The sequence below is a fragment of the Oncorhynchus mykiss genome, chromosome 7, assembly GCF_057628025.1.
Source record: "Oncorhynchus mykiss isolate SJ-2025 chromosome 7, ASM5762802v1, whole genome shotgun sequence".
Lineage (NCBI taxonomy): Eukaryota > Metazoa > Chordata > Actinopteri > Salmoniformes > Salmonidae > Oncorhynchus > Oncorhynchus mykiss.
In genome coordinates this window covers 43,039,162-43,052,982 of record NC_143028.1, presented here as the reverse complement: position 1 = coordinate 43,052,982, position 13,821 = coordinate 43,039,162, and the positions used below count along the sequence as shown (strand labels likewise).

Sequence of the window (13,821 nt, the reverse complement as noted above, 5' to 3'; positions counted from 1 at the left end):
AGGCTCCTCTCAGGCTCTAACACCAGGATCTAACACCAGGCTCCTCAGGCTCTAACACCAGGCTCCTCTCGGGCACTAACACCAGGCTCCTCTCGGGCACTAACACCAGGCTCCTCTCGGGCACTAACACCAGGCTCCTCTCGGGCTCTAACACCAGGTTCTAACACCAGGCCCCTCTCATGCTTTAACAACAGGCTCTAACACCAGGCTCCTCTCAAGCTGTAACACCATAATTATCTTAGGTTCTAACACCAGGATCTAACACCAGGCTCCTCTCAGGCACTAACGCCAGGCTCCTCTCAAGTGGTAACACCAGGTATCTAACACCAGGCTCTAACACCAGGCTCCTCTCAGGCACTAACGCCAGGCTCCTCTCAGTCTCTAACACCAGGCTCCTCTCAGTCTCTAACACCAGGCTCTAACATTAGGCTCCAACACCAGGCTCCTCTCACGCTTTAACACCAGGCTCTAACATTAGGCTCCTCTCAGGCTTTAACTCCAGGCTCCACACCAGGCTCCAACACCAGGCTCCTCTCAGGCTCTAACACCAGGCTCTAACACCAGGATCTAACACCAGGCTCCTCAGGCTCTAACACCAGGCTCCTCTCGGGCACTAACACCAGGCTCCTCTCGGGCACTAACACCAGGCTCCTCTCGGGCACTAACACCAGGCTCCTCTCGGGCTCTAACACCAGGTTCTAACACCAGGCTCCTCTCATGCTTTAACAACAGGCTCTAACACCAGGCTCCTCTCAAGCTGTAACACCAGAATTCTCTTAGGTTCTAACACCAGGATCTAACACCAGGCTCCTCTCAGGCACTAACGCCAGGCTCCTCTCAAGTGGTAACACCAGGTATCTAACACCAGGCTCTAACACCAGGCTCCTCTCAGGCACTAACGCCAGGCTCCTCTCAAGTGGTAACACCAGGTATCTAACACCAGGTTCTAACACCAGGCTCTAACACCAGGCTCCTCTCAAGTGGTAACACCAGGTATCTAACACCAGGCTCTAACACCAGGCTCCTCTCAAGTGGTAACACCAGGTATCTAACACCAGGCTAACACCAGGTAAACACCAGGTATCTAACACCAGGCTCTAACACCAGGCTCCTCTCAAGTGGTAACACCAGGTATCTAACACCAGGCTCTAACACCAGGCTATAACACCAGGCTATAACACCAGGCTATAACACCAGGCTATAACACCAGGCTCTAACACCAGGCTCTAACACCAGGCTCTAACACCAGGCTCTAACACCAGGCTCTAACACCAGGCTCTAACACCAGGCTCTAACACCAGGCTCTAACACCAGGCTCCTCTCAAGCTCAGGGTTGTTTATAGTTGTTTACAGTTGCCAGTCCAGTCCACTAGAACTTAACAAGAACCCAAGGACCTATATGACTTATTGATCCCTCCCATGCCAAGAGGTGTAGCAGCAGGTGTACTAACATCCACCAGCCTCATAAAGAGACCAGACACCACGGGGCCAGCCTGGCCAGGTTAGACCTCCACCAGACGATAGGCTCTGGAATAGTGACTGATACTGTAGGAGTAATGACAGACAGGACCTCATCTGGAACTAAGTGGACCAACAGGAACCCTGAGAGATGAGTGAGTCAGGCCAAGGAGAGATGAGAGAGCTGCAAAAAGCAGGGAGGGCCTTGGACTTACTGACTGACAGGATCTTAAGAGTTGGCTGCTAATCTGTTATGGAGAACTGTGTGTTTTAAGTGTTTGTAATAAAGAAAGTAATAAAAAAAGAAAATTATGAGATGGTTTACTAAGCAGGTACTGGCAGGTAGCCCAAAAGGTTGCTAGACGGAATCACCGAGTTGACAAGATAAAAATCTGTCGTTCTGCCCCTGAACAAGGCAGCTAACCCACTGTTCCCCGGTAGGCCGTCATTGTAAATAAGATTTTGTTCTTAACTGACATGCCTAGTTAAATAAATAAATAACCCCGTATGGACTGGGAACCAGCAAAAATGTAAATCAAATCATGTAATATAATCGTGTTTACAGTAGGCCTATCAGAACGTGAAGTGTTTTTTGATGTGGTAGTGGCCATTGTTATGAGATGTTGTGAGCATGTCTGAAGTGTGCAGTAAGAGTTCACGGGGTACATGTTCCAGTCTGATGGGGTTAAACAGGCAACTCTAGACAATGTGTGTGATCCCCAAACAGAACACCCAGAACACCGCCTGTTCATTAGCAGTGGAAGACGAACACACTCCTTTTCCAAGCCGTCTCGCTCTCTCTGCTGAAAAACCTCAATCTAGCCTAATTGACAGCTTGAGTGGCTGCAGAAATCTGTGCACTGTCAAGGCAATCTTTCTTTCATTTCGCACAGAAAGGAAAGTCGGGCCCAAAACGAGACCGTGTTGGTAAAGGGCAGTACTCGGAATCTGAGACAGCAGTACTCGTGATTCCCAGTCTTTTGCTGAGAATACACACTACACCACTTCTAAAACAGCTCACATTCCGCGGTTTCCTTGTCCCAAATCTTTCATTCCGACCATCATCAACCCCAGGAAGTGGGGGCTCACATTACACGATGAGGCCCTAGTTGATCCCGCACTGCATTTCCTGGTTGCTGTAGGAAAGAAATGCCGGCACGCAAACTGTGAGCTGCTTCATTAGTGTCTACGTTATTATGTGTCGAAACATCAAAAAAGAGACGGAGGCGCAGAATATGGACTTAATATGAAATAATAATGATAACATGAAATGATCTTTTTGATTTCTGTCATGGTAGGAGTCCTGGTAGGATGCGGATGTAATATTGGTGGTGTTTGTTTTGCATGGCCCGGTGCCCCAGGTGTGTGGCGATTTCAATTAAGGACCAATGGAATGGTCTAAAATATTCAAAGAGGAACTCGCCAATTGAAAAGGCAGCTGCGTTCTCTCCACAGCACCACCGATATGTCGTCCATCACCTCGGTCCACACGGTGCGTGTTGTTGTCGCTTTCCTCTTCGCCATCATTGTTTTGGTCTAACGTGCTGAACCCTCATTGGCTATTGGCAGCAGTCCTTGCCCAATCACGTGGGGGAGCACTGCTCATAATACAAGATGCATTACCAAAATATCTAAATATTGGACATGTCAGATATCCGACAGGAGTCTGGAGAACGGAACAGCCATCATCGGTGCGTCCTTGACCCGCTCAAACTACACGAGTCCCGACGTACTGATCCTAGCCCAAGTTCATAGAACATTTGTTGGAACATTTGTTTTGCAGTGGCAAAAACGTGATGAATTCGTGGCAAAATTGTGTAATGTTTGCCTGCCATTACTGTGTCACTGTGAATTACGACTGCCACCCTGCACAGACAGACGGACAGACAGACAGATGTGTGGAGGGACAGTAACAAGCAATGTAACTCACATGGTAGGAGGCCCTCTCCTCTCTGTCCAGGGGTCTGGTAACAAACATCTTGCCGTGCACAGGGTCAATGTTGTACACGTCAATGGGAGGCTGGTCCGCCCCTGCTCCAGTGATGCTGTAGCGGATCCCTTTCTCCAGGTCCTGGTCTGAGCGGATCTGGCAGAGGGAGATATAAACACTATGTATTACACGTTGTATGAGACAAGCACGGCTCAGAAATGGTACAGGGTGATATTTGTGGTCCTTTGTAGCTCAGTTGGTAGAGCCTTTTACTTGTAATGCCAGGGTAGTGGGATCGATTCCCGGAACAACCCATACGTAGAATGTTTGCACACGACTATAAGTCACATTGGATAAAAGCATCTGCAGCACGACATAGAATATCACCCTGTGTTGTTTTGACTTATCCGACAGTTTAGGTTGAATGAGAGCCTCAAGGTTCCAAGGTTGATCATGAAGATTCAAGTGAGTCACAATCTAAAACTGTCAAGAGCACTTGACAGGGAATATGATGAAATGTATGATACTAAAGAAGATGTACGGTGAGGCATGCATCTGCTCTGATCAGCCTAACACTTCGTTACAAAGAAGCCCTTTGAGGACTGAACTCAAAGGAAGAGTTGGTAAATGTGCAAGTTAGAACTAAAGTGCAAAAGAGAAATCTGTCTGCTTGTGATAATTGGTTCTGAGAGGTGTAGCGCAGGTGAGATGGCATATTGAAGATTAGATTTCATCTACTTTTAAGTGGTGGAAAGTTTAGACAATTTTCTTTTAATTTGCATATGTGTTTTTTAGGGCAAACTGTTTGTGTTTTTACGTTTAGAGATTTTTATTTTTTTTGTCTCTGAGGGGATTGAACCATCTCCACGGTAACAAGTCGGGAGGAGTAATCACATATTCAAATTGTAAAAATAAATCCTCTCTCTCTCTCTCCTATGCAATTTTCCTGGTCTGCGGGGCTGGAAATCATGCGTGAAAATGAAATTACTTCATCCGACGACCGGCAACTGGCTTTTGCATAAAACATTTCTCTGTTTGAACATGATACCCTTCTCTTAATTTCCTACACATCCATCTTAAATTCACTCACTACCTGCCACTGCAATCTCTTTTCCATGAGCTTCCATTGTCATCTTTCTCATTTGCAATCAATTCCAATAGGAGACATAATGGCTAATATACAGGTAACTGCCAAAATACAGGAAACACCAACATAAAGTGTCTTAATAGGGCGTTGGACCACCATGAACCAGAACATCTTCAATGCTCCTTGGCATAGATTCTACAAGTGTCTGGAACTCTATTGGAGGGATGTGACACCATTCTTCCAATAGAAATTCCAACATTTGGCATAGGGTTTACATTGTTTTCATGCTCATCCGGCATTTTTATACATGATGGGATGTTAATTGCTTAGTAACTCAGCAACCACACCTGTGTGGAAGCATCTGCTTTCAGTATACCTTGCATCCCACATTTACTCAAGTGGTTCCATTATTTTGTCAGCTACCTGTACATGTGTTGTGTGTAACACTTCATCTTTCTGAGATCGTGTGTGGGCAGTAGGGCATTTTTATTGCAGCCGTTATCTATCAAAGCACTCAGGCAACTCTGATCAGTGTGACTGACTGACTGGAAGCGCTGTTCTGTGATGATTACTCTCCCCATCTAATCAGACTTATTCCTCTCCACCCACAGACCCACATCTCTTGTCACACTGACTGGATGTGGCTACGCAACACTGGAATTTCAATCTCAAATGCGTTTCAGAGAGAGGATATGTAGAATAACAGATTGCTCACACATACTGCTTCCTTGTAATAATATCACCTCTATTAAGAGTTGAGCAATGTGCAGAGGCTGTATATTCTTCCCTATCCCCAAAAATGCCAAATATATTAGTAAAACACACATTCTAGTTGTGGAAAGGTACAGAATTCTTTAACAGAGCGGGAATGTCTACATACAACAGTATTTTCCCCCTGTGTACAAAATAGGCAGCTCTGTAGGCACCCATGTCTGTGTGTACTGAAATGTTTGACAGGTAAAGGATTCACTCTGCGGCCTCTAACGTGTGCATCAAAATGACAATTTCAGTTGAATCGTTCAGGAGGCCGCCATGTGAAAAATACACATCTGAAATTTCCGCACGCCTTGGATCCGCATCCACAGATTCCACACCCAGGCATGCGGTCTCTTCACAGAACATCAAAGCCACGCTGTGTTGATGACATGTTAAGTGTAATAGACCCAAGAGGAAGGAAGCTTTCACATGGCACATCGCCTCTGCTTCTAGCTGCTTAGAATTCCACTTTAAGGCCACCTGAGACCAGATGTCACATTCTTCGAGTGTCTCTTAACGAACACTCGTTGTATCGATAAATTGAATAAATGAAGAGGTGCGGAATCTCAGAGTCCTGGGACTCCCCTGAGTGACGACTGCTCAATTGAGTTGTTTGAATGGAGTGCTAATGATGAAAGGCAGCTTTTCTATCCTTCCGTCTCTCTCCTAGACGGGATAGACTAGAAGATGTAAAGGACGGGTTGGTTCTGTGTCTGACAGAACAGATATCTGATAAGTGACACATTTGTAGTTCTTTAAGAGTGACTGCCTTAATTACTGTCAACCGTGGACAGATGAAGAATCAGATGAGAAATTAGCATTCTGTTTAACTCTCCAGGGAGAAAGAGAGGGAGAAGCAGCAAAACACAGACAGAATCTAAAGGAATACATTTCCATTGATTTAGCGCTGCTGTGCCTCTAATTAGTTCACGAGTGGGAACTTTCAGTCGGCCCATTTAATTGATTCAAGTGTTTATGATTGCGCCTGTCCATTTGATGTCTACACTGATAGGGAGTAATTTGATGTTTAGTTGATGTTGGTCATCTTATTTCTTTCTCGTTCAACATTGGATTTTTCCATCCTCAAATTATTCACAAGAACCCAGAAATAAATAAATCAACAAAGAAAGACCTTGTGGACAGATATATTCAGCGAGGTGTGCTACAGGCTAACGTCATATATAAAATGGTAATCTGAGGTTTACACACTTTGATATATATTATGATAATTTTTTAAATGGTTGAAGGCCGGGCCGCTCAAATTCCTTCATTCTATGACGTCTCTCTCCTTATTTTTGTAGGCCGTCATTGTAAATGAGAATTTTGTTCTTAACTGACTTGCCTAGTTAATAAATAAAGGTTGGGGGGGGGGGGGGGGGGGGGGGGCAGAACCGAGTTTGGGATACCCTGGTGTAAAGTGTAAATAGAAGGGAGAATGTTGTAACCCTTACTAGCTAACATTGTCATTAAAAGGGTCCCTGCTTTGTACCACTCTCTACCGTGGAGAGAGATAAAGTAGCACTAGTCTGAGGTGGCACCTCAACAGTACACGTAGAGAGAGTCAGAGGGATAAGAAACAGTGGTGTTTATTAGTTGCACAGTTACCGTGTCAGCCCTGAGACGTTGTGACCGTGCGTTGGATAGTAAGAGGGGGTGATGACAGACAGATCGGGCAATGCCAGCCAATCAGGAGACAGGAGAAGACTAAGCCTTCTGGGAACCTCTCTGTCACACTGCAGCCGTCACAACTGTCACCCCTAATTAAGAGCTCTCTGCAAATATCTGCATGGCTTTAATGGGAATTATATGCGACACCACCATTTATTCTCACTGTCTGACTGGCAAGTTAACGCTCTCCTTCCCTTTTCCCCCTTATTCTCTCAACTTCCCTCTGTCTCTCTCTTAGATGCACATGCACACACAAACCAATGTCTAAAATACTTGCAACATAGATAGATGGGTCAGCAGTTTGAATAGTGAGAATAAGATTGCTGTTCACAGGCTTTCCTTTAGGGGGCACTACAGGCGATCATACAGGGCAGTGACCAGGATGGATACTTCCTCATAGGGGCGTCTAATGTCTTTGATAACAAGTCGCTACATGATTGAAGTGATATTCAAAGACAGTATAGAGTACGAGAAAAATGAAATCCCAAAGAAGCACAGGAATCCCTGAATCATCTCTGTTTTGTGCGAAGCCATTTCATTTTGATGATGCATCCTTTTTTCATTCAACCTCTTTGTTCCTTTTGTTCAACATCAGGGAAATGGCAAAAGTACATGCTTTGTTTGACTCCACCTAAATTTAAGTGTTGTCTTGCTGTGATCTTTCCTGCTGTATGCTTGTCTGTCTTCAAAGAGCTGACAGAAAAGATATCTCTGGTTTTGATGATAGAGAAATTCAGATTCTTGCACAGGGCATTTATTACAAACAAAGTGAGTGAGTGAGTGAGTGAGTGAGTGAGTGAGTGAGTGAGTGAGTGAGTGAGTGAGTGAGTGAGTGAGTGAGTGAGAGAGTGAGAGAGTGAGTGAGAGAGTGAGAGAGAGAGAGAGAGAGAGAGAGAGAGAGAGAGAGAGAGAGAGAGAGAGAGAGAGAGAGAGAGAGAGAGAGAGAGAGAGAGAGAGAGAGAGAGAGAGAGAGAGAGAGAGAGAGAGAGAGAGAAAGAGAGAGAAAGAGAGAGAAAGAGAGAAAGAGAGAGAGAGAGAGAGAGAGAGAGAGAGAGAGAGAGACTGAACAGACTGAAATAAAATACCAACTGGCCGATATTCAAAGCTCAAGTTTTGCCAGCCTTCAAAGTTTTCCGTCCTCACACAAAGTAAAATAACAACCTTACATGCAAGAATGCGAGCATATAAAAACATGCCAGTTTAGTGCCACTGGCAAACAAAATGAATTCTTGAGATATTGTTTTAAATAGTCATAGTGGAGGTATGGCTGGAGAAGGAGCTGCACTGAGCTCAGGTTTAATATCTCTCAAGTGAGAGCCACTGACAGCCACAGTCGCACACAGTTATCCCTGATCCCATAAAGAACAGCTGTGTCTGCGGCTCTGCACACAGGGTACTCTATTATGGATCGGAAGCTGAATGGGAAATGAACAAAGCACAGTACCAGGGCACTGAAATATGGATTTTAGTTTCTGCTCTCCCTCCTTCGTTACCCCCTCTCGTCTCTCTCCCCTCTGTTCCCTCTCTGCCCCCGCTCTCTCTCCCTCTCTTTCCCTCCATCCTTCCCTGAACAGGTACCACAGAGAGGAGCTCCATCAATATAAATGAGCAGTAGTAGCCACCTGACGAGGAGGTATTCCTGGTCTGCTATTGACATTCACACTCAGGCATTCTACTCCATTCTACTCCACACACAATGTCCTATTGAGCTAAATCCTCACATCCCACAGAGCAACTTGGCCTAATCCTCTACTGCAATAATTGGCCAAATATCCATTACTTTATCTCAGTGAAAAGTTATGTGAAGAATATGTGAAAGATATGTGGGGACATGATGCATAGGTCGACTTCTTTGTGTGTTCAACTTGTCTCCCTAAGAGATGCGTTGATCTAGGGTAAGAGAAGAGAAGAAACACCCCCAAAATACAGCAACAGAAATGTATTGTCACAAACACCAGATAGGTGCAGTGAAATATGTTGTTTTACAGGGTCAGCAATAGTAGTACGGCGTCCCTGGAACAAATTGGGGTTTAGTGCCTTGCTCAATGGCACATCAACAGGTTTTTCTACTTGTCGGCTCTGGTAATCAAACCAGTGACATTTCGGTTACTGGCCCAACACACTAACCACTAGGGAGATAGTGTTAGGTAAGAAAACAAAGAGGTGAAGTAACAGGAGAGAAAACAACTTCAGAGACACATCTCCAACCTCATAGCCATATCACATAAACAGGCTACATTTACCCTTTACAGCGCCAGCAGCACTTTCCCAATACAAACACCATCACATTAAAGACATGCTTTCAGAGAGACTTCATGTCTTCACCGAGAGGCTCTGAGCTTGAGAGTAACCTTGTTGCAAACAGATTTCTTGACATATACATTTTTTCCCACACCTGGTCTTCCTCTGAAATATTCTACAAATTGGTGGTTTGGCCATTGTATCGCAGGCACAAACACACACGGACACACATATGCACGCAAGCGCATGCACACAAACATACCATTACCCTGACAGAGGTGCAGAACGTGGGGTAGAGGGGATAATTAGAAAGAGTACAAATATGAATGGAAATTAAAAACAGACTAACAACCCCAATTATTACATTAGCCGGCCAATTTAGATCAAAGATCAGAGAAGCCAGCAAGAACTTTGTTGAAATAGACCAGTGGCCTCTCTGCATTAACAATCATCCCCATCCAGGAAGAATAGAGTAGAAACAGACACACATTCTGCCTGCAGGTCAGACTGCAGTATAAAGCCAGCCACATTCCCTTGCTCTCCAGGCTGAATGGATGAGGCAGAGGGCAACACTGCTTTTTTCTCTCTCCACAACATAAAGACAGAGGGCCCTGGAGACAGATGACTCGTTAAATGGCTGCTTTCTTCCCGGTCCCTGAGGTTTCTTAACACAAGGACAATAGGCAGATCCCAGGAGACGGCCGTACAGGGAAACACACTATGTATAATTAGAGTAAAGATGTGGCTGCTGCTGTTTGGTGGGGGAGAAGGAGGAAGAAGGGGAGGAGGAGTGGGGCAGGTTGGGTTTGTGCTGCTGCTGCAGTTTTCCTCCACCGCTGCTTGCTAACCTCCCTCCCTTCTATTGCCCAATCTACTTCCACGACTCAATTCGCTTCCTCTAGCCTATTCCTGGGAGACCTGCAGAATGCACCAACACTTCCACTCCGGCCAATCACCAACACCCTAAGGCTACATTAGCGCCCTATTGGCAAGCTGTGGGCAGCCAAAGCCTGGCGAATCAGGTGGAGCCAGGAGCTGAATGGATTTTTTGGTTTGGCTGTGGGAGGTGCAAGGCCTGCCAATGAGGGCTCAGGAGTGGCATTGTGTGTCTCCGAGGGAGGCTGCCAGAGGGGTCAAGGCTGAGGACTGCAGGCTGACAGTTATTTAGTGAGGGGCAGAGCTCTCTGTCAGTCAGTGGAGGCAATGCCTTTGTACAGCTAGGTCCGCAGTAATGGGACTGTCACCCTCTAATTGTCCAACTGGGATGCTGCAAATACAGGCACAAGCACTTAGGACACACACGTACGGGCGAAAGCAGACACACACACACACACACACACACACACATCCTATACAAGTTTTCTAATGCATTTTAATGTTAAGCTTTGAATAAAAACTAGCGGTAACATAGAGACATTATGCTAGACTAAAATAACAGTGGAATATGAATGTATTAATAAACCAATAAAGTGTTCCTATCTGGTTCTAAATAAACAGCATTACCACAGAGATGATTCTCTCCCACACATACACCAACTCCAGCTGCTGAACTGAACACCAGGTTTATTGAGTCGAGAGACAACCGGGTGTAATTTAGTGCCAAAACGGGTTCCTGGAAATGGTGGTCATCAATTTCTCATGATATGTTACGTCCTGCAAAGACGTACATTTTTGTTTTCTGCAATTCGTATGATATGTCTCAGTATGTGTAGCCCAGGTATCTGTTGCTGTCTGGGCCAAAAGAGTACAACATGTTGTCGCCGTAGCATTTGATTGATTGGTGCCAGCAAGCATTTGGCCAGTTTGGATTTGGCTTCAGACCACTCAAATCACTTCCTTGATGTCCTGCAGTAGCTAGCTTGTGTTGATGTCCTGCGGTAGCTAGCTTGTGTTGATGTCCTGCAGTAGCTAGCTTGTGTTGATGTCCTGCGGTAGCTAGCTTGTGTTGATGTCCTGCGGTAGCTAGCTTGTGTTGATGTCCTGCGGTAGCTAGCTTGTGTTGATGTCCTGCGGTAGCTAGCTTGTGTTGATGTCCTGCGGTAGCTAGCTTGTGTTGATGTCCTGCAGTAGCTAGCTTGTGTTGATGTCCTGCGGTAGCTAGCTTGTGTTGATGTCCTGCGGTAGCTAGCTTGTGTTGATGTCCTGCGGTAGATAGCTTGTGTTGATGTCCTGCGGTAGCTAGCTTGTGTTGATGTCCTGCGGTAGCTAGCTTGTGTTGATGTCCTGCGGACGCTAGCTTGTGTTGATGTCCTGCGGTAGCTAGCTTGTGTTGATGTCCTGCGGACGCTAGCTTGTGTTGATGTCCTGCGGTAGCTAGCTTGTGTTGATGTCCTGCGGTAGCTAGCTTGTGTTGATGTCCTGCGGTAGCTAGCTTGTGTTGATGTCCTGCGGTAGCTAGCTTGTGTTGATGTCCTGCGGTAGCTAGCTTGTGTTGATGTCCTGCGGTAGCTAGCTTGTGTTGATGTCCTGCAGTAGCTAGCTTGTGTTGATGTCCTGCAGTAGCTAGCTTGTGTTGATGTCCTGCAGTAGCTAGCTTGTGTTGATGTCCTGCAGTAGCTAGCTTGTGTTGATGTCCTGCAGTAACTAGCTTGCTAAATCGTCCCTTTCCTAAGCCATGGATGGAGATGGGGATTTGGACTTGTGGATTTTGATGGCGATTCTGATCTAACCATAAATGAATATGTTGTGCCACTGGCCTGAGACGATTGAAGTTCAATATGTAGCCTAGTAGGTTCACATTAACTAGCTAGCTAATGTAGCTGGTTCATTGTTGCCCATGGGAGGAAGTTAGGCTAGCAAACATTTTAGCTAGGTAGCCTATGACAACAAAAACTACAAGTGTACTGTATGACAGAGCCATAGACCCGTTTTGCCAACATGAAAGAGAGGAGGATGGCATTGACGTTCGACTAGTCTACAAGCAGGATGAAGGTATTCGGCACATGTGACAAAAAACATTTGATTTGTAATATGGCTTTTTTACTGGCTTTCTGGAGCTTCCTCAGTGATTTTACCCAAGCACCGACACTGAACTTGATAACTCCATAACACCTACCCTGAGGCGAGGTCTCATATTATGCATCATTGGTTGTCTTCAGTAAAGGAACAACATGAGCCTAGTCTGATTGGTGTCTGCCTCATTGTTCTTGACGTGGTGAAAAGAATGTAATACATTTCCAAAGGACACAGTCCAGATTACAGCTCCAACCCACTTCAGAGTGGGCGTTCGCCTTCACATACCAGGACTTCAATCAAAGGCCCTCTCATTCCATTCTTCTGCTTTGCCCAAGGACTGTGTTTTTACAACCTTACCTCCTATTTTCATCCCTTCTTTTATCACGATTTTGTTCGTTGGTGTGTCTGTCTGACTGGCAGTCAGTGGTGAGGTTTGGTGGGGAGGACAGAGTGAAGCAGAGAGGCTCATCTTACCCCGTTTGGACTGGTTTCCATCAGATGTGGCTCATTGGGTCCAGTCTTAGGTGCTGGAGGAGACAGTTGAGATGTGACTGCCACAAATGGCCTGAAACTAATGCTGCTCTCTCTCACCTCACAGATTTACTATGCTCTTCAAATGGCTTATATCTCCCTCTCTCCTCCTATCTCAACTGTCCCCTTTTCTCCCTTTCATTTCTCTGCTCCCTCTATCTGCTATCTATTTAGGCCTAGCTGTTTTTCAATCTCTATTTCTACTCCTCTTCCCTCTGTCATGAGCAAAAACGTATTTGACAGTGAAGGCATAGGAAGCATATTGCATTCTACCACAATGGTAAACCATTGCCACCAAAGCAACACTTCTTGAGATTGATCATGAGTGAATTGCACATAAAACCTCTCTGCAGAGGAATGCTGGGGCTGTTAGTTTCACTCTGATAATTTCCTCTCTGTTCATAAGGGGAAGGGGTTTACTCAATGTGTCATGCAGTAATGTCCCTTATAAACGTGTTTAATAAGTCATGTTTCCAACAATTGTTTACAGACAAATTATTTCACTTATAATTCACTGTATCACAATTCCAGGGGGTCAGAAGTTTACATACACTAAGTTGACTGTGCCTTTAAACAGCTTGGAAAATTCCAGAAAATGATATCATGGCTTTAGAAGCTTCTGATAGGCTAATTGACATAATTTGAGTCAATTGGAGGTGTACCTGTGGTTCATCCTTGGGAGCATTTTCCAAATGCCTGAAGGTACCACGTTCATCTGTACAAACAATAGTACGCAAGTATAAACACCTTGGGACCACGCAGCCGTCATACTGCTCAGGAAAGAGATGCGTTCTGTCTCCTAGAGATGAACATACTTTGGTGCGAAAAGTGCAAATCAATCCCAGAACAACAGCAAAGGACCTTCTGAAGATGCTGGAGGAAACGGGTACAAAAGTATCTATATCCACAGCAATATCGACATAACCTGAAAGGCCGCTCAACATGGAAGTAGCCACTGCTCCAAAACCGCCATAAAAAAGCCAGACTACGGTTTGCAACTGCACATGGGGACAAAGATCGTCGTTTTTGGAGAAATGTCCTCTGGTCTGACGAAACAAAAATAGAACTGTTTGGCCATAATGACCATCGTTATGTCTGGAGGAAAAAATGTGGCAAAATGGCTTAAGGACAACAAAGTCAAGGTATTGGAGTGGCCATCGCAAAGCCCTGACCTTAATCCTATAGAAAATGTGTG

The 13,821-nt window shown here is 45.3% G+C and overlaps 1 protein-coding gene across 4 annotated transcripts in view; it reads right to left on the bottom strand.

The window, feature by feature from the left end:
* LOC110527925 (cadherin-4) overlaps nucleotides 1-13,821 on the bottom strand; it is a 241,103-nt gene that overhangs the window by 51,030 nt on the left and 176,252 nt on the right. For all 4 annotated transcript variants that reach the window (XM_036983417.2, XM_036983418.2, XM_021609553.3 and 1 more), the window contains one exon: nucleotides 3,389-3,544. In XM_036983417.2, coding sequence (XP_036839312.1) covers nucleotides 3,389-3,544 — 156 coding nt within the window. The remainder of the gene's footprint in view (nucleotides 1-3,388; nucleotides 3,545-13,821) is intronic.